This window comes from Harpia harpyja, chromosome 5, assembly GCF_026419915.1.
Source record: "Harpia harpyja isolate bHarHar1 chromosome 5, bHarHar1 primary haplotype, whole genome shotgun sequence".
Taxonomy (NCBI): domain Eukaryota; kingdom Metazoa; phylum Chordata; class Aves; order Accipitriformes; family Accipitridae; genus Harpia; species Harpia harpyja.
In genome coordinates this window covers 15395601-15418998 of record NC_068944.1, presented here as the reverse complement: position 1 = coordinate 15418998, position 23398 = coordinate 15395601, and the positions used below count along the sequence as shown (strand labels likewise).

General features: G+C 35.8%; 1 protein-coding gene across 2 annotated transcripts in view; it reads left to right on the top strand.

The window, feature by feature from the left end:
* DOK6 (docking protein 6) overlaps positions 1 to 23398 on the top strand; it is a 262055-nt gene that overhangs the window by 144334 nt on the left and 94323 nt on the right. For both annotated transcript variants that reach the window (XM_052787234.1, XM_052787235.1), the window contains exon 4: positions 15119 to 15238. In XM_052787234.1, the coding sequence (XP_052643194.1) occupies positions 15119 to 15238 (120 nt within the window). The remainder of the gene's footprint in view (positions 1 to 15118; positions 15239 to 23398) is intronic.

The window sequence follows — 23398 nt, the reverse complement described above, 5'->3', positions numbered from 1 at the left end:
TTCTTGTGAGATTTTCTAGAGTTGTCCCAGCTTCCATACCTGCAGAACAAAGTTACTTAATGCACTGTCACAGCCCATTCAGGTTTTTTAATCTCATTGGCAATATTTCATGGGAAAACATATTGAACTATGACTTAACTTTAAGAACGTAAGTAAACAAATTTTAGGCAGAAATAACTCTAAATTCCAATAATTCAAATTGTTCACTTTTCCTGTGTACTTGAAAAGACGACCACATCTATAATTTGTTATGTCCTCCAAATAAAAGTAGAAAATGTGCTCCCTTCAGAAAATTACAAGAAACTTTCCAGTCAGTAATTATGGCCTCATAACCTCTGAGAGCAGCACACAAAACAATCTCTTACCTGGAGAAGTATCCAGTCCTTTTGTGAATTTTATACAATACCACATTTGTCTTTTAAAATATCAACTCATTCCCACTAGTTATGCATTGTTTTTTAACAGTAGTCTTATCAGGACTGTATTTTCTGAGAGTAGTCTGGCGTTACTGAGACTGGCCTCTGGTTTTTGAGATTTAACTAGAGTAGTTCATTAATCTCCAAAAATAGGGTTCCAGTTAGAAACATGCAACAGTTTCTTTCATATAATGGTCAAGATTCCCAGATCTCAGGTAGATATGGAAATGAATCACAAATACACCAATTAGCAGAGATTTCAGTTTCTAAATAGTGTGTTCCCAGACAACTGAGATTCCCCGATTTAAAGTAATTGATGATCCTGGGATGAAGTTCCAAGCAAGTCAGCATTAAATCTCTCAAAGAGAGGACTCGGCCTTTTCCCTGGTAAATAAATAAGAATTTTTTTCCTGAATGAATTCTACTGTGTGAGTAGTTCCTCTGTCAGTTTGGGATGTTCAGCCTTAAATTCTCTGGAGATCCTACACTACATCTTTTCTTTTTTATTTATTTCAAATAAGGAAATTCAGTCTAAGGCCAGGAAGCAAATTGTGCTTCAGATGTCCAAAGAAGCTTTATTTTAAAAAAAATAGCTTCATCAGTCACAATCAGTGTTCCTCTTAACGTAGTTTTAAAGTAGCATGGTTTTAAAAAGTGGCCCGAAGTACGCCGCTCTTCTTCAAATCAATATGACATTAATTGCAATTCAGTCTTTTCTATATGAAGATTGCACTGAAACAGGAAAATGTGAACATATTTTCTGTAACTGCAGTTCAGGTACAGACATACAATGATTTTATAACCTATACAGAGAAATGAACCTTTTAGCTCTAAAAAAGCTTTCTTTTTTTCTAATTTCTCTCCTAAAGCATGGCTGCTTTTAAAGTTTTGTTTTAAGCGATACCAACTACTTCCAACTGCTACTAAATCTGCCTTGCAAGTTAATCTGAGGTTAAAACTGAAGTTAATCAGTGGAAAAAACACTAGAGGGAAGCTGTTGACTGCACGTTGCATTTTAGTTTTTAAATAGTCATGTGGTTAAATCTGTTTTTCAATTTTAATTGGTTTTGAAAATTATAAAATAGTGTATTAATGTGCAAATAAGGAAAGTAAGGTGTTAATGATGGCAAATATATTAATTTTCTCCCTCTTGCTGAAACAGCTACCATTGGTATGAAAATTTTATTCTTATTTGGGAACTTTTTTACATTTTTGCCTTAGATTCAGTTTTTATCAGTTTGTAAATGTTTCAGAAAGCAGAATAAACATCATATTAGGTTTAAATTTTGCAGGTGTTTGGCAGATCAAAATTGCAATGCTGTTTAATAGGTTTTGATGACCACCCAGTGTGACAGTTCACTACATCCTTTCAAACAAATTTTGGATTGCTTCTTATTAGATGGGTTTATTTTTTTTTCTTAATTCAAATTGACTGATCACTCATTTTAATTCTTCTACATGCCATGGTGAAGACAGAATCAACAATTCTGTTCACATAAGTAATGTAAATAGTTCCAAACTGTATTAATACTTTTCTTCTAACAGTGCATCCATATAGTGTTCTGGCATGTGTTAGGAGCTTAAGATTCATATTTAGTAAAATTCGTATAACATGTACTAGTCTTCTGATGTCTTATGAAGATTTGAGCCTTACTTTGAAGTGAAAGCTGCATATTAATTAGAATAATGAGGAATCTTGATCTGCTTCTAAATGATGGAAATCTAGATCCATTTACTTTCTGGAAAGCTGTACATTTTGAAAATGTGGGACATTTCTTTGTTTTTCCATGTTTGTATTTGTATCTGGACTTAATTTTGCAATGAATTTTTTGAAAACTGCAGCGGCATAAAGTTACTAGCAACTCTTATGAGACTATCACTTTATTGGGTAGCATTAAGGAATGATTAGCCTGCATGTTTATGATCATGTAAGGTAAAGTTGAAAAACTCATCTCAAATTCCTTGTTTGTTTTTAAAACCAAGCCTTTCCTTAAAAATGTGTGTAGTTCTAAAGCTAAAATACAGACATAATATTGTTATTTTTCTATTAATGAAATCATAAAACCTGGTCTATTATGAAGCATCATTTGTTTCTAAACTAGACATAATTAAAAATAATCCCAAATTTAGGAGAAAAAAGTAAGCCTATTGGCTAACAGAAAAATTAAGCAAACTTAGAATTAGTGAAGTGGAAAAGGGAACCAAGTCTGTCAGCAAGGTGATCATTTAATCATCTTCCAAATAAGAACAGTGGCTCACTAATATATATTATCTCCATTTGAACAAATGGGAAGTACTTTGTAAAGTGTCTCCCAAAGATAGCTCTTCGGACTGCTGTTGGAAAACTGTCAGCTCCATTTCAAAATGGTACTTGCTCAGTGACAGTATGAATTTGCCTGTTTCTTTATAAAGTTCTTCATTGGCCAAACCTCTCAGCATTTCATTTCAATTTCAAGGGGAAAAAATCAATCCTGTAACTGAAGTTTATATTCCATAAATAAAACATGAAGTCAATATTACAGCTGTTTTTTCTGCCTAGATTGTGTTATGGATAATTTTGACTGGACCTAGAAATTGAAATAATCAAATTAGAGAATTTGCTGTGGGCATATAAAATGAATACAGCTAATAAATGTAAAATGAAAGAACATTTGAATGTGCTAATGGGCAAGCCTCTAGATAATTAAGCTAACCTATCTAGGAAAGACAGGTCTTTTTAGCTATGTTCCTATAAACATTAATCCACTCAGAATGACAAAATGTCTTACTGTGTAGTTTCTGCTTTATATTCTAAATATCAACGATCTTACCGTGGTAAGTTTGCTTGAATGTGCAAGGAGGTTAGCCTAAACTTTGCTATAGCTTACAATCACCTCACTCAAAAAATGAGAAGTGAATTAAATAGGGTGTCTGACATTTATCTCCTCTATTCTCTCTAGTGATGGGAAATGAATTAATTCAGGAAACCCAAAAAGCCAATGTCATTTCAAATGTTTTTGCTCAGTGACTGTGTGAATCTTTTCCAAGTGTAGCACAACATCCGTGACATCTATGTGATTCAGGAAGCAGTACTCCCAGCATACGTCACTAGATATAGCAGCACTCTCCCATTAATAAATGCTGTCCCTGCGGCTGTTACTCATCAGCAATAAAGTACAAATCAGCATTATTCAGATACATAACTTCTCTATATCTCTATATTATGTTTGTCTAACAATATTTCTAGTGTGTGCTGAGTAGAACTAGTTTTCTTCCCATGTTGCATTTCATATTGACAGTTATACTTTTTGCTGAGAAGTATTTATTATTTATCTGTAGAAATATGACTTAGATGACAATGTCGTTTACTGTGGTTAAGGACCAACTGAAAAGAAATTCTAAATATCCTATGTGTCATTAACTAGTCCTTCAAATGCAATGCCCTGCTATGCATTTCTTGATACCTGGAGATTTCCTCAGATTCATATCCTATCAGAAATTGCCATTTTAGTTAAAATGTAGACATGAGTATAATAAAAATTAATAGCGTAAGACAACAATCTAAGTGAAAAGGTTTAATATCGTAATTTCTAAGGGATTGTTCTTAAAATCTATGATCACATAGTACTAGAAACTAGAAGTAGAAACAAGCTGGAAGAGTTGTATGTCTCTGCGTGTGATTATGTTAAGCTACTTTATAGGCAGTTTGTATCTGCATGCATGCTAAATTAAGAAAATAGTGGTAGCCCATGAATTATGTGGTTTTAAATAATTTTAATTTTGTAAGGTTGTCATATCTATAACTTTAGTTTCCTTTGTGAATCTAACAGATGACAGCATGTAAAAAAATTGTATGTATGCTGATGAAGATTATTATGAATACTGAAGAAATAAATATTGTCTTTAATGGGTGTCTTGAAGAAAAACTACAGATTTATAACTCTTAAGTGGTATATATGTAAAAACCTTCATTCAAATTTGATTTTTGTACCTATAAGCATTACACATGTATTTGTCAATATAAACCTTGGGCTTCATGAGTGGTCAAATCAAGGGAGTGAAAAATGCCAATTTTTCTGATACAAACAGAAAAGGTCCCTCTCTTTCTCGCTCAGTAAGGCACTACTCCAAAATTTCATTATCATTTGTATAACAAGTTTCTTTCATTTGTGCTTCAATCTACCATGTTACACTACTGGTTTTGGGCATGGAAACTGATTCATTAATTATAAAAGTTATAAAGATTCTATGCAAAGGCATGTGTTAGGGTTTATTATGAAAATGTAAAAAATAATAAGTATCTGCCTGCCCTTATCTGACTCAGGAAAAAGGAGAGAATTATGCATTTAGTTGCTTTTTGTGATCTGGCTGCTATTATGTTCTCATTGTAAACCTTGATATCAAATTCATTTTTTTATGAGTAAGTCAGTAAACCCCTGGTTACCCTCACATATCACAAAATCAAGAGGTCTTTTTTTTTTGCATTTTTTAAGGCAGCAGAGCTTAGGAGTAGGCCACAGTTCCCAAGCAGAAGGAAGAGTGAAATTCAAATCAGCCATTTCCTCATTTAAAAGCATTAATGCAGAAAATAAGAAAAAACATATGGCAGCATATATATTGTACTTTTGCCCATTTGTTGAGTGTGTTGATGGTGCTAGATAACTCCTTTTTAAATGACGGTGATCAATTTTCTCATCCCTACTGGTAATAATTCATTTCTGTTTATAACTGGTTTTCCAGCTTGTTCTGTCCATTAAAAGATACCAGCCAGGGAGAACCTGGATTTGAATTTAGCTTAGGTCATGAGGGATCCCAAAGAGGACTTGTGCCTGGAGTCCAAGTAAGGAACATGGAAGGAGACCGGTCTTTGCTAGTGTGTGAATCAAACTCTTCCATAAAGGAGAGGACGTCTATCCCCTGCCCTCTAGTACTCCGGGTGTTTATAAATCAATTCACAAGTAAGCTGGAACTGGGCAATTGATCACCAGTGTGCATAAATTACAGCTTCGTCTTCAGATACTGTTTTTCACTGTAATCGGCACCCCTGATTTACAATCCTAAATCCTAACCTTTCTGTGCAGGTCTCACTTTATATTGTTCAAAATATTACATTTAAACATTCTTAATACTTTTATGATGAGTTGTTTACCCTTAAATAAGGATGAAAGATATGAAATAATCTTTCATCAGTGAGTCTCCAGTTAACGTGGCCTTAAGCCATCATTCAGCAGAGTTCTTGAAGTTTCAAATGATTTAATCTTGGTTTGTTCTGTAAGATTGCATTCATCAAGTCTTATTCTGATTTTCTTGGAAGAAAAATGACACATAATTGAGGTTGATCTATTTGCTGTTTTTCTGGTTCAGCAAAGGACGTAGTTTTGCTGTGCTGTATCTTAGAAGTGTTCCACTGAAATGAAAAAAAAAAAAAGAAAATAAAATCCTATTAACTTAATGAAAGTTGGGATTCTGGGTTTCAGCTTTAAGCAGACTGCCTCTTCTCAGGCAGCCGTATGTGTCTCTTACTTAAGATCATGTTGGTAGGGGTATCAGTGGTGTACATCAAAAAAACAGGAATCTAAAATGGCATAACTTGGATACAATTTTATTTTAGGAGAATAATATTTATAGGAGATTTTGCCTGGTTGGAAAGTGTCTATTTTCATAGACATTTAAAGAATGTCTATTTTCATAAAACATTTTTTGAAATAAAATTTAGGTGCATCAAATGTAGGGACCTGTTTGATGCTGAGAATAAAAGATACAAGAAAAGTGTAAAATGGGAGTAAGAAATGTGAAGAATTCGTAATAAAAAAGAATTCTCTTGGGTTTAATTTCTGTAGATATGAAATTTGAGAAAGACATTTCTCATTATATTTCCTTAGGTACTAACTCTAGACTATGCAACTTTTAAGGCTTAGGTTTTTTTCTTTTTGCAGTAGTACCACATTAAAATCCACCAAGAATAAAGCAAAAGACACACCAAGTCATCTCTAGCTAATACTTAGTTCTGGGAGTAAAATTTTACGCAACTGAAAATCAGGTAGAACAGATACCACGGTGTTACGATCTTACAGATTAATTCAGTCAGAAGTTGTCTGCAATTGCTTTGAATCAGTTTCTTTGCACTTCCAATGACATAAAATCCTGATTGTTAGCTCTAACAGTAGCAAAGACTCAGATCTTTACAACACTAGTTTTAGGGTTTGGGGAAAAATGCTGTATTTCTTGGGCAGTGGAAGCACAGAAAGACAAAAATTATTCTTTCAGGGGGGTGGTTGTTATTTTGAAAGTGGCATATAGCACCGTTCAGGAAAGGTTTCCTAGTCTCAGTAAAATCAGAAGGGGGCAACACTAACACTGCCCTCTGTGCTCAACCAAAATGGGACAGTGTTTAATAAATCTAAGTATTCAAAGCTGGAAGTCTTGCTTCAGTCAGCTATGTTTAGGCAAAAGGGAGCCAAAGGGAAGAAGGGGATATTCCAAAGACTTCCTAGTCTGCTAGTCCTTGTCTGCTCCTACTGATTTAACGCAGAAGGTATTCAGATGGCTGGAGTGAAAGTCATGTGGTCAAAGGCATAAGAGCAATGAAGCATATAGTGGCAATGGTGCATATTTTTTCTCCCATGTATTGAAACTAGTCCTTATCACCTTGATTTTGTATAGGAAAATAATACCTTTAGAATTATTTACCTTATCTAACAGTATTTCTGATCTTCAAGTGGCAAGATTTGTCGATAGTTCAAAGATAAGACTGAATATTTAACATATTAAAAAAAAAAAAAGTGCAATGAACCTTAGAATATGTACTAGTTTATTTGGGGTATTGGTCCTCTTACTAGACCGTAACTTAAACACTTGACAATGGGAGAAAGGCATACTTCAGATTTACACAGAAGGTATTAAATTTCCCATGCATTTAAGAAAAGGCCCTATAACTTTTCCAAGAGGAATAAAAGTACTATGGGAGTAAACTAAATCTGAAATACTACGCAGTTTTAAGCCAGAAAAATGCTATTGCTGACTGTCAGTCATGGGGTAGCTGCATAAGTTGATGTGATAGCATCCTCTGTGTGTTATGTTACTGGTGACAGACCCTTTTTGGACACTTGACTGAAGGTGTTTGTGTCATTCCCAGCACAGACAAGCTGCCTGAGGTTATTTTACTTTCATGCCATTGTCATTTAATAAGTGTTGGAACAGGTATGGATTGACAGTCCTGGGGAACTATCTAATTCCCATGCCAGATTCTTGTAACTGGCCCATTAGTTTCAGACAAAATGTAAATGTTTCTTCTATGTTCAGGCAGGTTTTCATAATTATTACTTTGCACTTGAAAGAACGTTTGAATTGAGAGTGAAAGTTTGCTAGGGATATTTTTGAGTAATGATGCTCTATCAGCTTACTGTTGATCTGTTGGACATACTAATGCTTGATAAACATTTATGGTATAAAGTCTCTAGTCCCCAGCGTGAAGAATACACTATCTGTAAGGATACCTATAAATCTACCCTCAAGGGTACCCACCAAATAGCATTTTCTTCATGGAATGACATCATTCATTTCTGTAGGACTAATCACTGAGTAAAGTGATACTCACTTTTTTTAATAGCAGAAGTTGCCATTTACCTAAATAAAAAAAGAAAACAAATGTCCTATAGTTACTTTAGCTCTAGTCTTGAGCAAAGGAAACCACTTTCTTGTAGATTAACTATTTTTCTTCATTTTCCCATACATTCTCCATTTTTTAAACAAGTCACGTAAGTTCTGTTTCTGTATGAAAACTACGTTCTCAAGCATTTCAGATGGGAAACTGTTTCCTACTGCTTTCACTTTGGTTAGGGACTGCTAGTCAGCGTGCGGGGCATTTCTTTTAGCGTTTGGATGAAGGGTGCTCTTTCACTGCAATTTTACACTGGAAAGGAGGAGCAATGAGAGTGGGTGTTATGTGCAGTAGAAGTCTATTTTAGGGAAATAGTTTAATGGACAGTAACATCAATATGATAGACCTTTTTAAATACCGTTATTGCCTTCAAATGCATTCACTTAACATTGTACATGCTTATATAATAGACAGGATAGTAGACAGTCTAGTAGCTGAGTGCTGATTATTCAAGCTGACACTTTTGATCAGACTTGCAGAAACGAAAGGGGTATTGTCAGGAAAATACCAGTTTTCATCTACCTCGATAACTACAGGGATACACAGCTGGCTATCTGCAAACACAGGTACATGCACAAATAAAAACTATCAGAGACCTGTTTGTGATGTACCTTGCAGCACCTCCAGATAAGTGTGGATGATTTTTGGCAGAAATATCAGGTTTAATTTTATTACAGCTAATAAATGTCTTTTGGTAATTATTGTAATTAACTGTGCTATCCTTATGCCAACACAAGTTTAAAATAGCAAATGATGGGAAAATAAAAGTTTCTTTGTGTATAATACTTAGGCTGTATCTTCCCTCAGTTAAAAAAGGATGTTGGCAAAATATACCAAGTTAAAGTTAGAGAACAGCATGTGTTCATGTTCTGTAATTATTCATTTAGCTTGATTGCTGTGTTATTCAGTATTTCCTTAAGCAAAAAAATTTATAATGCTCAAATTGTACAGAGAAAAGTGGGTATGTCATTAAACTGATGGTATATTAAAAAATATGCATACATTTTAATAGCTGGAAATAGTTAAAAATTAAGGGTCTTATGGTATTAAAAGAAAAAAGTGGCAATGACAAGAAATTTTTGAGGAACTTGACTCACCGACTTTTTTTCCAAAGAATATAGTCAGATTTCCTTTAAAATATTTTGTCACAGCCTGAAGATAGAGCATTTTCAGTAAATTAATGAAATTTAACAGTGTATGTGGTTTTCTTTCATGACTTTTTCTTTGCCTTTTTGGTTCAGTGATTTACAGTTATGTAATAACAGGAGACTACTCCAGGTGAAAGATTCAAAAGTCCCAGTTCAAGAAAAATGCAAAAAAGTTCCCTTAGAGGTAGTGTTAGTTGGAACACAAGCAAAAATCCTATGTATGAGTCCCATATCTTATAAAATAGCTTCAAATATAATAGATCAATCAAAAAATAATGTTAATAACCAAATTGCTTTCAGAGTTGCAGCCCACTATCTCTATTACTATCTAATTGAAAGCAAGTTTTTCTCTGCATACAGACTAATTTTCTGTTCTTTTACACTAAATAGAACTTACGTCCCCTTCATGCTTCCTGTCTATCATTTAACAAAAAATTGCCTAATTCATGCATAGCCAGTGTTGATGAGTAATACATGTTATTACACAAAATAAGCACTACCCATACGTTCCTCTGAGCAAAGATAAGAAATAGCCACATTGCTTTGCATTTGTATCTGTGTTTGAATGTGTAATGTGCTCTAGTAAAAGTGCCCTAAGTAATGGAGACACTGTTAGACAACATATTTAAAATATTTATAAAATAAAATTATGTTTGAATCATCAAAGGATTATATATATCCTGATAAACAATAGAGGTTTTTAAAGTTTTATTGATTTTGATAAGAAATTACGTGCCTGCAGGCAGTAGTGTTATTTGCTAGTAAAAAAAAAATGAAATTAAGTTGCTGCATATATTGTATGTGGCACAGTATAATAGCACATCAATCCTGTGGGAATTCTGTCATATTTTTTCGTATTAACTTCTAATTAAGGCTGGATGATTTTTAGAAGAGATAAATTGGCACGTGTGGCTTTTCTGCACCATCTTTTTTTCCTTGTATAGAATATCAGGTCTAAGTCCTACTAACCCAAGCAGGAAAGATTGTCCAGTTTCATTCAGAGTAAGAATATTCAGTTGGATTTGGACCTCTTACAGAAGTAGTTTAGGGGGAAGAAGAGTCAAACAATTTGTGCAGAAAATACATAAGAATGTTTCAGAAATGAAGAAACCAACATTTTAGGCTTATGCACTTTGACATCAGGGAAAGCTCAAAAAGTAAGTGAGGTTTTTTGATTTGCACAAGGACAATGTTTGTTACCCCCCTCTAATATTGCATACATGTTATTTCCAACTTAAATCCTTGGTCACATCACTTTATGTGGGCTGCGTGAGAAGGGGAAGAGACAAACTTCCTCGTCTTTGTTTTTAAACTTCAAGAGTTGCATATAAATTGAGCCATTTTTTACGAATGCAATTATTTGCTGCTGCTAGCGATGGAAGGGATCTCCTGGAACAGAGGGCACTGCTTTGCAGAGCAGGAGATGGTGTTACTGAAGGAGACAAAGCTGAACTGAGCAGGAGCAGTCACCTCTTTGAGGCTTTATCTCAGGCTAGCACCATTCGAGTACGCTGGCAGCTTGTTGTGGTGGGTGATGACAGGCTCCTGGGGGATTGTGCAAGGTGAGCACAGGAGGTAAATGTGAAAGAATGTGAAGTTAGCGGGATTCAGAAGATATTTGGTTTAGTCCCCGCACAAAATGCTTCCTAAGTCAGGAGTCTGAAAACAATCCTGCCTCTAGCCCTGGAGATCTAGAGGATCTCTAAGGACAGTGAAGTGAAATATATCTGTATCTCTGTATCTCTGCCCCACCACCTCCTCCCTGTCGAATAGGTTGTGTAGCATGAACTGTTTTAAACCGTAAGTAGCAGAAGAGCTCTTTCACTCTTACAAATTTATATTTATAACACCATTTGCCAATATTATTTCATCATCATCATTATATCAACAAACCCATTTATCATCCTGTGGTATCGCCTATTTGCAACGCACGACTTCAGTGGTTGGACTAGGTAGAGCACCAGTTTAACCACCTGGGAACTGAAGTAGAAATGACACAGAACCTCAGGCATGACGTAGAAGCTCAGTTAAACTGTAGGAAAATATTGCCAATAACCAGGCATGTGTATTTTCAGATAACAAGTTTACAGATTTGTTCCCAGTAATATTTCTTATGCAATAAACAGTGCCTAATTAAGGTCTCCCATCTCTTTGCATTTTATCTCACCTCATGACATTTGTATAGCAGCATTTTATAATTGAATAACAGTAAAGATGAAAATGCAAGTATTTGGATTTTATTTATAGCTGTGAAAGCTTGCTTTGCAATTTATCATTCAGTCCAAGAATTCAGTTATCTTAAAAGGAAACTAAATTTTGCAATGACAAGTACCAGTTACGACTAAAAACTCAGCATTTACCACCAATAAATCTAATCTACATGCATTAAAGAGAAGAATTTTGCTGACAGTTTTTTATGACTTGCTTCCGCTGTAATATTTCATCTGTTTCAATATATGCATATAATTAAAATAAAGAAGTAACAGTGGTATCTCAGTTTTGTGACGTGGTAGCTGTCATGCTTAAAGATTACTACTGTGACTGATGCATTTATGTATATAAATTCTAACAAATAAATTTAAAAAATCATAAATAATATTTGTTATCCAGAAACACAAAGCATACTATAGACCTTTTACAAAAGAATGGTGAACTGCTTTATAGATGCACAGGGTGAAAGGAGAAATATGGCTTTGGCTTTGAAAGGTAATTCACCTGCTTCTAAAGAAGATTTCACATGTCTGTCAAGGAGAAGGTTGAAGGCAATCCCTTGCAAGTAAGCAATAGCTATCAGGATGCATTAGGTAAAACTAACTCACACAGTACCCTCATACCCTTGACCTTCTAAACACATTTGTAGATAATGTTGATGCTTCTGACAGGAGACACAAATCCTCACAGTTCTGTGGAAGATATTTCAGTTCTGCATTGAAATTGTATTTTCTGTAGCATTAAGTCGATCATTTTTGTAAGATACAAATTTTGAGTTATACAGCAATACAATGCATGTTATAGCCTATGCTTTGCAAAATATAGCCATGATCTTGTAATGCTCGCAGTAAGATAAGTTTCTTCTGTGTGGCAGTTGGAGAATGGTCTAATCTGGGTCTAATCATCAACATCTGGCAGTGAAGCAGCAGCAGCTTAAATTAAACTGCCAGAGTCAAACACTCTGAAAGGCAGTTTCTGGATCCAAACTTTCAAGATCTAGGTGTTCCTGTAATAGAGAGAGGCAAGTGGATTGAGGAGACGAAAACAAAGACACTCACAAGAAACAGCTTCCTAGAACAATGCTTTTGTTTGCTTGTTTGTTTCCCAAAAAATCTACTGGAAATGTGGTGTGAGGTTACATATAAATAGAAGTGTTGTTTTTACATGAGTCCTGTTTTGAATATATATTGATGTTAAGCTGGATTTATGGAAATGCCAATATGTTTTCCTTTCTCCTTAGATGTTGGTAAAATTAGAAAGGTTAGTTTAGTGTTTGTTTACCATCATCTCATTCTACATTTCCAGAATGTAGCCTTTCAGTCTGGGTGCAGGCACAATGAAAGAAAATAATAAAATCCAGATTTTGTAAAATACATAAAATGTTACATCCTGACCACACTTGAGGAAAAATTACAGGCTTTGCATAGAGCTATGAATTCTGTCAGCATATATATTGTTCTATGATACAGTTTAGGCAGGCAAGAAATTGTGAGAGGGAAGGGAGGGAAACATGGGAGCACTGGACTAGATTTGCACTGTCTCCATTGTGCTACCAGCCTTTCTGCGCTGATTCCGCCGAGTTTATCTGTAGCTGGAAGCAGATGTTGGGCGACTCAGTGGAAACCTTCCCTTGATGGGGGGCTTGACTTACCCATGTGCTGGTGCGCTTCCCCCACCCCTTCTGCGTGCTGCCAGAATATGGCAGCATGTCTTGTGGTCCACTTTTATCATCTCCCTGGCATGAAGCCCTCTCCATGGGAAGGTATGATTTATAAGGCATAGCTCTGGTTCAGCAGACCTCACAAATATCCAAGGAAATGGCAAAGGCTGAAGGAGAGGAAGGGAAAACAGGAGGAAAATTTCTTCATGCATGAGCAGAAGATGAATTTTGGAGGTAGGCTTTTAAACAAATTTATCTTACTCCTTTTAAAAGCCCTAAGTTTTTATTGCTGTCCAGAGATATACCTATTCTCTCCTTACTTCCATCAAGGAGGCTGTATCTGTAGAAGTGTTAAGGAACAGTATGCTGTCACCTCAATATTTTCTTCTTACATACAAAGTTAAATGTCATCTGGATGTTCCTGACAGAATGTTCGGTCTTTTACCACCAGAAGCTGAGGATATTACAAGAAGACCAACTTTGGGGATCTGTGTCCTGAGACAAAGACTGCAAAAAAATCAAGAAGGGTTAAGGGAAACCCCTTTGCTTACAGTGCTCTGAAGAAGGCCCCCCAAACTGTTTGTGTCCTTGTGACAACAGCAGCGTTTGTCTCTCAAAAATCCCCAAACAGACGCTATCATTTGAGCTGTCTGCCTGGGAACTTGGTCAGCTGATAGCCAAAATAACTCAGGAACAATCTGTTCCTGGATTATTCAGGGCCCTGAACAAAGGAGAGTATCCGAAGGTTCTTGGAGGCCTGGAATTGCATGCCTGTCTCCCTTTCTTGTCCAGCAAATGTTTTTGTCACTAGAGATCTATGCCTAGCCAGGCGAGGATTTGAGGACTGTACCAATTAGGCATGGAAACATTTTTCTTGGATATAAACTTTCAGTAATTACAATGAGTCATCATCACTAGATGCTTCAGGGCTTGCGTGCAGTATTTTTCTCTTTCCAAATTTCAGCACTACGTTGGAGAGATGGTCACAAAACTATTTTCCAGATGTCCCCAAAAGTAGGAATGAAAAAACTGTGACAGTTCAATAGAGACATTTCTAGGTGACTGGAGTCACCCACTCCTAAAGATGATCAGATACAGACTGTGACAATGGATGCTCAGCGCGTCCCTGGTGCCAAGCCTGCTCTCCAGGAAGTTTCCCTTAGGTGAAGTCTATCCTGTAATAAAAGACAGTTAGCCTCGTTGCATAATTTTTATGAGTTGTGGTTTCACACTGTGTGAACGCCAACTTGCCATGTTGTTTGTGTGACCAACGCCAGAGATTTCGTGATGTTAAGTTTGGGAAGTGGATAGGATGAGGCTGGGTGTGGAGGGGGGGGCTGTCATGGTGTCTCGGGGGGTTATGCCTTGGGGAGGTTCTGTCCTGGTAGATTGGCAGATAAGGAGCTCTCAGATGCATGTCAATGGAGGACTCAAAAAAGACTAGGAGGTTTTGAATTTTCACAGAAATGTTCCAACTAATGCCCAAATTGCTCTGAGACCAAAAGAAGGTAAACAGAACTGAAGAAATTAATTATTCAGACTAACTTGACACGCATAGCCATTCAGTACAGCAGAGAAGGAAGTTTTGCATTTGAAGGTCTTTTTGTTACTGTTTTTTCCTTTGCTTCTAGAAAAATACTCTAGAACCTTTAGGAACAGAAATTGCTTTAATAGTTCAGATTCACCTAAAGAGCAGTAAAGAATATTTCAGATATTATACCTAATGTTTTTCTAAATTGCATTTTTTCTTTCAAGAAGGCCTACTAGAAATAGGCTGCCTTGAGAACTCACTACTTTCTCTTTTTTGTTAACTCCACCTCCTATCCCCAAATTTGAAAATGGAAGATGCAGTCCCAATAGTGTAAACCCTTTTAGAAGTTCATAAATCAAGGCAAAGAAAATCGAGTGGAACTTTATGCTAATAACTCATGTTTCAACACAAGCATATTGTCATAAAGCTGGTCAGTAAGAAGGTATTGATTTAACTTCATACTTTTTTTAGTAAAATGTTAACACAAACAATTTTTTTTTCCTGTTTTTCCAGAACTAGAGGCAGAGGAATGGTGCAAACATCTTTGCATGGAGTGTCTAGGAACCAGGCTCAATGATATAAGTCTTGGGGAACCAGATTTGCTTGCTGCTGGAGTCCAGAGAGAACAAAATGGTAAGTAACTTTGTAATTGTGCCTACATCAGTTCTTAGGTGATGTCCCATTTTATCTTTGCATGTGTTTGTTGTTGTGAGGATTTTTACTATTAGCTAGAAGAACGTCATTAATAACTAAACATTGGATGTGCTTTTGAGACTTAATCCTATTTTTCCTGCAAATAAAGATGATTAAATCCCATGCCAAATACCACATGTAGAGTGACTTCATGTCTTCATTGTGTTCACATTTTCCTGTCATGGGAAACGATGACTATGATCCTTCTGGTTCTGGAAACAATGGGCTCTGTGCAGAGGAATAAAATAGCAGCTGTTGTTCCACAGCCTTTAAAAGACAGCAATGAACATATCAACACCACTTTGGACTGCAAAACACATATTTGCTTTAAACTCATACCTGTCTTAAATAATGAAGTCAAGGTCATCTAAATGTCAAATACAGGTGAAAAGGGCAATGTCAGATGCTAGTCAGCACTAAGCCTGAGCTTCTAAGTCTTCATCTAAAGGCTATTTGGAACAGAACTTTAGATTAGACACATGCACAGGAAGGATGCTAGTGGATGGAATATGCAATAACAAAAGAAAATCTGTGATTATCCTGTCATTTAATTCCTATTAACGAACATGAGGGCAACACAAAATGCGCTCATTTATTCCTCCCTAAATTACAGCTCTCAATGATTATTACTGTCTTGATGTTTTTATAAGATCCAATAGCTTTTAACAAAGTAATAAAACAAACTGCCTCAATGGTCATAAAATATCAAGCCAACTATCATTATAAACAAAATTACATAATTAAATTGTGAATGAAGAACACTATATTGATTATATTGTATTAGTTTCATAGAAGAGTCCAGACATCTCTGAACCTAATAACACAAAAAATACAGAAATCTTTAAGAAATTTTGTTCAAAAATCAGACATGTTCAAGTGCGATTTAAAAGAAGTTCAATTGTTTGTGAAGTTGTTTGCCTGCTGTGAGACGCAGGATTTAATTTGTAGTCTCAAACTACTTAACAAATGGAGAGCTACTAATGTTGTAGGAAAGTGATAATGATCAGACACCACTCAAAGCATCCTATCTGCTCTATGCTTGTAGGCTATAGGTGTAAAACTCCTATGCATGCTATTGAAGAGAGAATAATGTGAGCAGGTGGTGCTCCTTCACAAATGCGAAAGGGAATAAATCTTGTCAAAAGCCTGTGACGTGCTCAGAAAAGTAGCTTGAAATTCCTCGAGCTCTTTCTGCAGCGAATTTATGTACTGTCCAGCAGCTTTTGGACATAGATGGCAAATATTACATTTCATCTTGTTCTTGAAGGAGATCCAGTTACACACACATGACCTCCAGAAGACACAGATTAGTCCTGTTCTGTGAACTAGTCTTGATTCAATTGCCTTAGCCTAGAAATTAATTGCAGTGCTACCAACTAGCATATATGAACATAATTAGCATCTTTATTGTTCTTAGTAAATAAATGAAAGGAAACAAAGAGGCAAAGCATGTATTTGTTGTATAAATCACATGAATAAGAATGCATGGAGGGTATCATTAGCCATATCCTTTTAAACCAAGTGGCTGAATACATATAATCCAATATTTGACGAGCATGCTCTGCTAAATCATTAGTTACAGTATCTCAGACAAGTAATTCTGATACCTATCCACTTCCTTCTCTCATCCCCTTGATGCACAACTCTGCATTTTAATAAGCACGTTTGAAATTCAAAGTTGTCTTGTTCAGAAGCAAAGCAAATTCTGGTTTGGGGGTCTTTTAATCCACTTGGAAAGAGGGAAGAGTACAGAGATTCTTACTATTGGTATGAAGTCTAGCATTTTGTTCATTTAGCTGGGCTGTGAGAACCTGCAGTTGCACTCGAATTTCTTTAGCAGATTCCTTCAGTAAAATCAGCTGAGTGGAACTGTGACTTCAGTTTATACTAGTTCTCTTATTCTGCAAACGTGTCAATGCCATTCCTCACATGACAGTTTTGTGGAAAAGGTGACGAATTGGAGGGTGGAGTCATTTGGTGAGCTGTGATAAAAAAATCAAATTTGAATTTTATTTTCTTTTACATTTTCCCTATATTGTGGCTTTTAAAGGCATGCTATCAAAAATTGTAGTTCAAAAGATATCTAAAAACCTTTCAAAAAGTCTACTGAGCTTTTGTTGACCTGAATCTGAAAGGTCAAAGTTAATTTTCCAATTTGAAATTCATGAAAAATGACTGTATGTATGAAATGTCTAAAATCTTGCTCATTGTGAAAATGGCAGCTGTGTCACTCTCAGGGTCATTTTATTTTTTGTGTGTTAAATAAAAACTGTACACTGATATAGTACCTTTGAATGCCATTATTTCAAAACATATTGCAAGTATGTCAACTTCATAGAATTCCTCTTGAATTAGTTGATGTATTAATATTTACTTGAAACAGAAATGTGAGAATACAGTTTGTAAAACCTGTAATAGGCCCATAAAGCCTCAGCATCTAGTTTCATGCAGGTTCTGTTGCCTGAACCATACAAGGGCTTTCTTTCAGGTCACCGAACAAAAGATGTCTCTTAGTATCTGAGCAAGACCACAGATTGCATTGTCATAAAGACTACAGTGCCAGTGGTTTTTCAGTTTTAGATATATATATATATAATTTTTTTACATTTTAAGGGCTAAAAGCAATTGAATAATGGTGTTATACTCTTAATATCTCTATGGTATGACAGGGTGTTAATACTATTAATCCCAAAAGAACAGGTGTATTAACCATTAATCCCATTTCATTCCATTGTCTTTTTTCAAATAGTTACTTTGCCCTAAAGATTTTCTTAAATGTTCAAAATTTGATAAAGATACTTCCTTGATAATAAAAGAACTAGCCTAACAAGGGGTTTTTTTCATGATCTGCTTTACATTTTCCTAGCAATAATATTTTTAATACGCTGTGTTCTTCATCTGTCCAACTACTTGCCCTTCCAGTCTTTGAACGACATTTGCATGATGTATGTCATGTACTTGTACAGGTATTCACTGAAGGGATCAGATAAATTAGCTATCTCTTGAAAAAACAGTAAGTTTTCTGTTGTGAAGGTTTGTGTTTCAGTCCCTGTATATGACCACCATAACCAGTACCTTCAATTTGCAACATTTGTAATAATTTTTTTAATTGTCATTGTATATGCCCTGGGACCATAAAAATTGCTACATGCTACTTATATTTTTTATACCCAAGGACTCACATTTCAGAAAATACTTGGCAAAGAAAGTATGTGTGTTTTCTATGATTTGTCTGATATTCTTTTTGTTACATCTAAGCCTGTTTATCCTCCTGCTCTCACTCTTGTGGTTCTCCTGAGATGAGCTTTTGATTTCAGAAGGGAAGACACCTGATTCTCTGTGACACAAATGCAACAATAGGGTTTGCAAAACAGTTTGTTCCAAAGGCTGGCAAAATTGCTGTTTGATATGCAAATGTCATGGCTGAAAGGCCATACATTCATAAGGCATTTCTGTCACATGAGGATAAAAATTTACAGTAGTGCAGCAATCTGAAAGAGATGTTCTTTTATAGTTCTGAGTTGTTCAGTAAGTGCTAGCGAGATCTATTTTATTGTAGTGGCACTGTTGCTTGACCCTCCAGCACCAAGCAATTCTGCGGCGGTGATAGCTAACAAAGCCAAACTATGGATCTGCACTGCTTATAGCAGAGACCTCTGGCTATTGAGTCTTGTAGGAAGAATAGAAAAGACATCTAAGCAATTCTTGTGCAAAGCACATCAGTAACAGAAAGCTTCTCACTGGATTTCATCTCTCTCATTACTTTCAAGAAGTATTACTGCAAGTCTTACTGTGTCAACTCCACTGCAGAAAATGACCCTTAGGTGGTTTTCTTTTTACATTTAAGGTTCACAACTAATGGCTGCTTAGATTGCAATGATACGCAGATTCCAATAAAAGTGAGATTTGAAATGAAGCTTCTGTTACTCTCCAACCATTTTACCTTCTCTCCCCTGCAAATCTAAGTGATTTGTTTATGTTCCTCAGCCCTATAGCAGCAACCCTGTTTCTGTTTAAATTTCTTTTTACACCAAACACAGTCTCTTACTGTTTATGAATGTCCAATTAAATTATTTGATAAAGAATGAAAATACAGTATTAGATCAAAATCAGTAAAGGCTACATGATCCTATTCAGATAACAAATTTAGTATAATGGCAGTGGAGCTGTATATACAATGATAAGACAAATAATGATACACAGTTATAACTCCAGGAAAGAAAATGTGAAGTTGGTTGGAGCTGGTAACACTGTTGACAAGTAGTCTTCTAAGCAGTATTCTGGGATACTTACACACACATTCCATATTCCTTAGGTTTCTCAAGGTGCTGCTAGGGAAAGAAATCGTGAAAGTAGAGTGCTATCTTCATTTGGAAAAATTGGAAACTGCCTTTCCAGCTCTCAGTGCATTTGGAAGCATTTGTATTACACCTCAAGACATAATAACAACAAAAAAAAATCTTTTAAAAATATTTTTACCTGCCTGGCTGTCATCATATCTAGATTTTGTCCATGCTCATGATTTTTTTTCAAAATATCACTGTTTCCAATGTGTCACTGTATTTTCATTCTTTATAGAAGGAAGTAAGTAGAAAGAAGTTATCCAGATGGACAGTATACAATGACAGACTAAGTTTACTGTGAAAAAGAAACCAGAATATTCAAGGCAATATTCGTTAAAAAAGCATTATGTGTAGACAGTGCTACTAATCCATTCTTTAAGAGGAGGTGCTTCCCTTTGGTGAAGACTCTATTCCTATCAATTTTGAAATCTAAATAATAACACTAAAATAGCTGAATACTTGTATTAAATCATATTCTATTAAACTTTACTTGTAAACCTGATGTAAACAGTGAAGAAAATAGGCAAATGTAAAAATGCAAATTTTTACACTGAAGAAAAGGCCTGATCCATCTTTTGCTGCTGTAGCTGATTTATTGTTAGGTGTCATGCCTGTGATGTCAATATGATGCTTTTCGATTATATGTTACTGGTGCTTTGGCTTTTTTTTTTTTTTTTAATGCATTATGAAGCTAATTTTGATTTTAGAAGTCTGGAAAAGTTTGAAAGATGATTGATTTTTTACTTTTACTCCCTGCCTAATATTTAAATTAATATCTCATAAAATTGCTTCCTTTGTGAATTTCTTCCTCTTTTTCATAACATTTGTTTTACCTTCCTTTTTTATTTAAAAACATTCCACAGTACAGCGATCTTGCTTCCTGGGTTTTAATTGCTAGAAACTCATTAATTTCTGTTAGTAAAAACGTAGCTTTTCATACTGAACAACGTCCTTGAATCCTCAGAAGAGGATTGTGAGTTATTTCTTTACGCTACGTATTAAGATTATGAACTACAGCCAAAGCATAGAGACTTTGTGATTACGTTCACAGAGCTGACTTGGTTTAGGGCATTTTCTAGGGTCTGTAGAATCTCTCTTTGTGATTTACTACATAAAAGCATTTTGCATGTTTTTTATTGATCTTCTGTTATCCTTAATCCATTTTTATACTTTGTTATTTTTTAAAAAATAAACCAAACATAGCCAGCTTTATTCAGAAAAGAAAGGTGTTTACAGTTTTAATGGCTGGTTAATCCAGTGAGATTTCAGATTCTTCTCTACCTTACTACTTATCAGTGAAACAATCTAAAATAATTTATTTATGGTAGCCTTTATATTTTCATTGAGATGTTAGTAAACATTTCCATACATTTTTAACGGAAGTAAGGCAGAATAATTATAACCAAAGGAATAAAATTCTGGAGTCCTGGTTCCTCACTGTGTAAAGCTGGAGAGAATCATTCTGTCATGTGAATGGACACAAAATGCTGTGTCTTCAAGACTTAAAGCTCTCTTTCCGCCTGAAAATTAGCTACAGATGGTCAGCAGCAGAAGTCTCGTAGATGGAGAAGGAGTGTCTTCTAGATAGAAGCTGAATGTTTGCTTTTAAAGCCCTTTCTTATATAAACCCCACCAACCTGACTGCCTCCTTCCATAAGTGGTTTTTCTCTCTCATTAAAGCTGAAATGAAACAGAGATCTGGATTGCAAAATTACAGTGTCATCTGGTCAGTTTTCCAACTGGGATGATGGAGGCGAAGGAATCCAGGGATAAAATGGCAGAACCAGGATCATTGGGCCTCAGTCATTTTGCTTCCCCAGTACAGCTGGACTTTGAGCTGAAAGGCTGAGAGCATTTCAGAGTTGCTGCCAAGTCTCCGTCTCAGTCAATGATGTGCTCATTTTAACAAAGACTCTTACGCTCCTGTGCTCTGGAAAACATCATTAAAGGTCATATTCTTGCCAAAGCCCAAAAGCTAAACACCTTTACATGCGCAAAGTGTATGATGAAGCATTGCTCTGCTTATTCAAGGAGATGGGAAAGAGCAGTTATGTTGAAAAGAGTGGAATAATAAGTGTAGCAATTTATCAGCATTTTTTTCTCATCTTGGCTCCCCCATTCCCTGAACTTTGCTCTCACCAGTTTTAGAGGAGGGAGGAGGAGAGTGATGGTAAATGCTGAGGAATTGCACCTGCTCAGTCTCATCCTTGTCTTGTCCAACAGGATAGCATCTACTTGTTTGATTTCTTCCATCTCCCTGTTTTCTGGGTCCCTCATTAACTTCTATTTACTTAATCTTACTACCCAATGAACTGTTACTATCTCATCCCACTCATATGCAGATGGTGTCTGATCCACAGAAAAGCTAAATATCCTATTCAATGTGACTCAGAAGATCTGGTGACAGAATTCAGCTGCGATTCCCAAATCTAGCCTATGAATGTTTGTTCTTGCCTGGATGAGGTTAAGGGCATAACTTGCCTCTAAAAACTGAATGATTGTATTACCATTACCTAGATACCTGTTCAAATATTTTCTGAAATGCAAAAATTGAACCCTGCATTTTAATTCCTAAAATCATTTAATAGTATCCACACCTTTCCATGTCCTCAGTCTTCCACTGCTCAAAAATATTAGTTTTTGTTTGGAAAGCAAATATATCCATCCTCAAGCTTCTCCAGCACATACATTTGTACACTTGCTTTTCTTATTGATTTGAGTGAGTTCCAAGGGTGCTACATTTTGCCCTGCAGCTGATGTTCAGTTTAATCAGACATACTTTCTTTAATCCGTGACACCACACCTTAGACACTGACCTCCTGTGCAAAGTCAGCAAATGTATCCTGACAGTTTGAGGATACTGTATGTCCTGAACACCCTTCATGCAATAATATCCTCAAACACTTCAGAGAAGTTGAGCATTTCATGAGTATCCTGGTAACTTCTAAACCAGGTTGAAATAGTCTGTGCCTTCAATACAACAGTTTAAGGTTTCCTTCAGAAAATAATTGTACCTTTCCATTTTCTCTGCTGTCTGAGGCACTCTGTCAATGAAGACAGGGAAAGGGAAAGATTTCCATTCTCATATAGTAGCCCCATCCTCACAAGACACATTGTGTGATTTCAGGTAATGTACAAGACAGCCAGCTGATATGTCAGTCATCTGCATCTTTCTTTCAAAGAGGGGAGCTAAGTAACAATAAGTAACAGCATGACAATGCAAAACTGGAGTCTAATATATGATTAAAGCTCCTAGGCATTTTTGCATGACCATCACAATGACATATGGATACTGAAAAGGGGCATGTGTGTATATATATATTTTTTAAGAAGATAATTCCATTGCAAAGTATAAGTCATCTTGTTCTCTGCCATTCCCTTCCCAGTGCAGTCATTGAGCCATACTCCCATGTGCGAGTCCTTCCATTTACTTTAGTAGGCGTTAGGTTAGACCTGTGCCCAATGCACTCCTCTGAGGGTTTGGGGAAATTCTTTGTGGTGATCTCAGCAGCACCCGCTAATCTATTTCTGTGGTGTGTCAAAAGACTTTTACAAAACATCAGAAGTTTCACACTTGGGACCTTAGTCATAAAATGAAACTTTTAGGGCTAACACCCATTAGTGTGATTAATGAGAAGTTGAACCTGAGAGAAGAGGTTGAATGGCTATGAGACTGAATGAATCAATTGGGGAGTCATTAATAGGACAAAATTAAATTGACTGAAACAGAATAACATTGGGGATGACAAGTTTACTT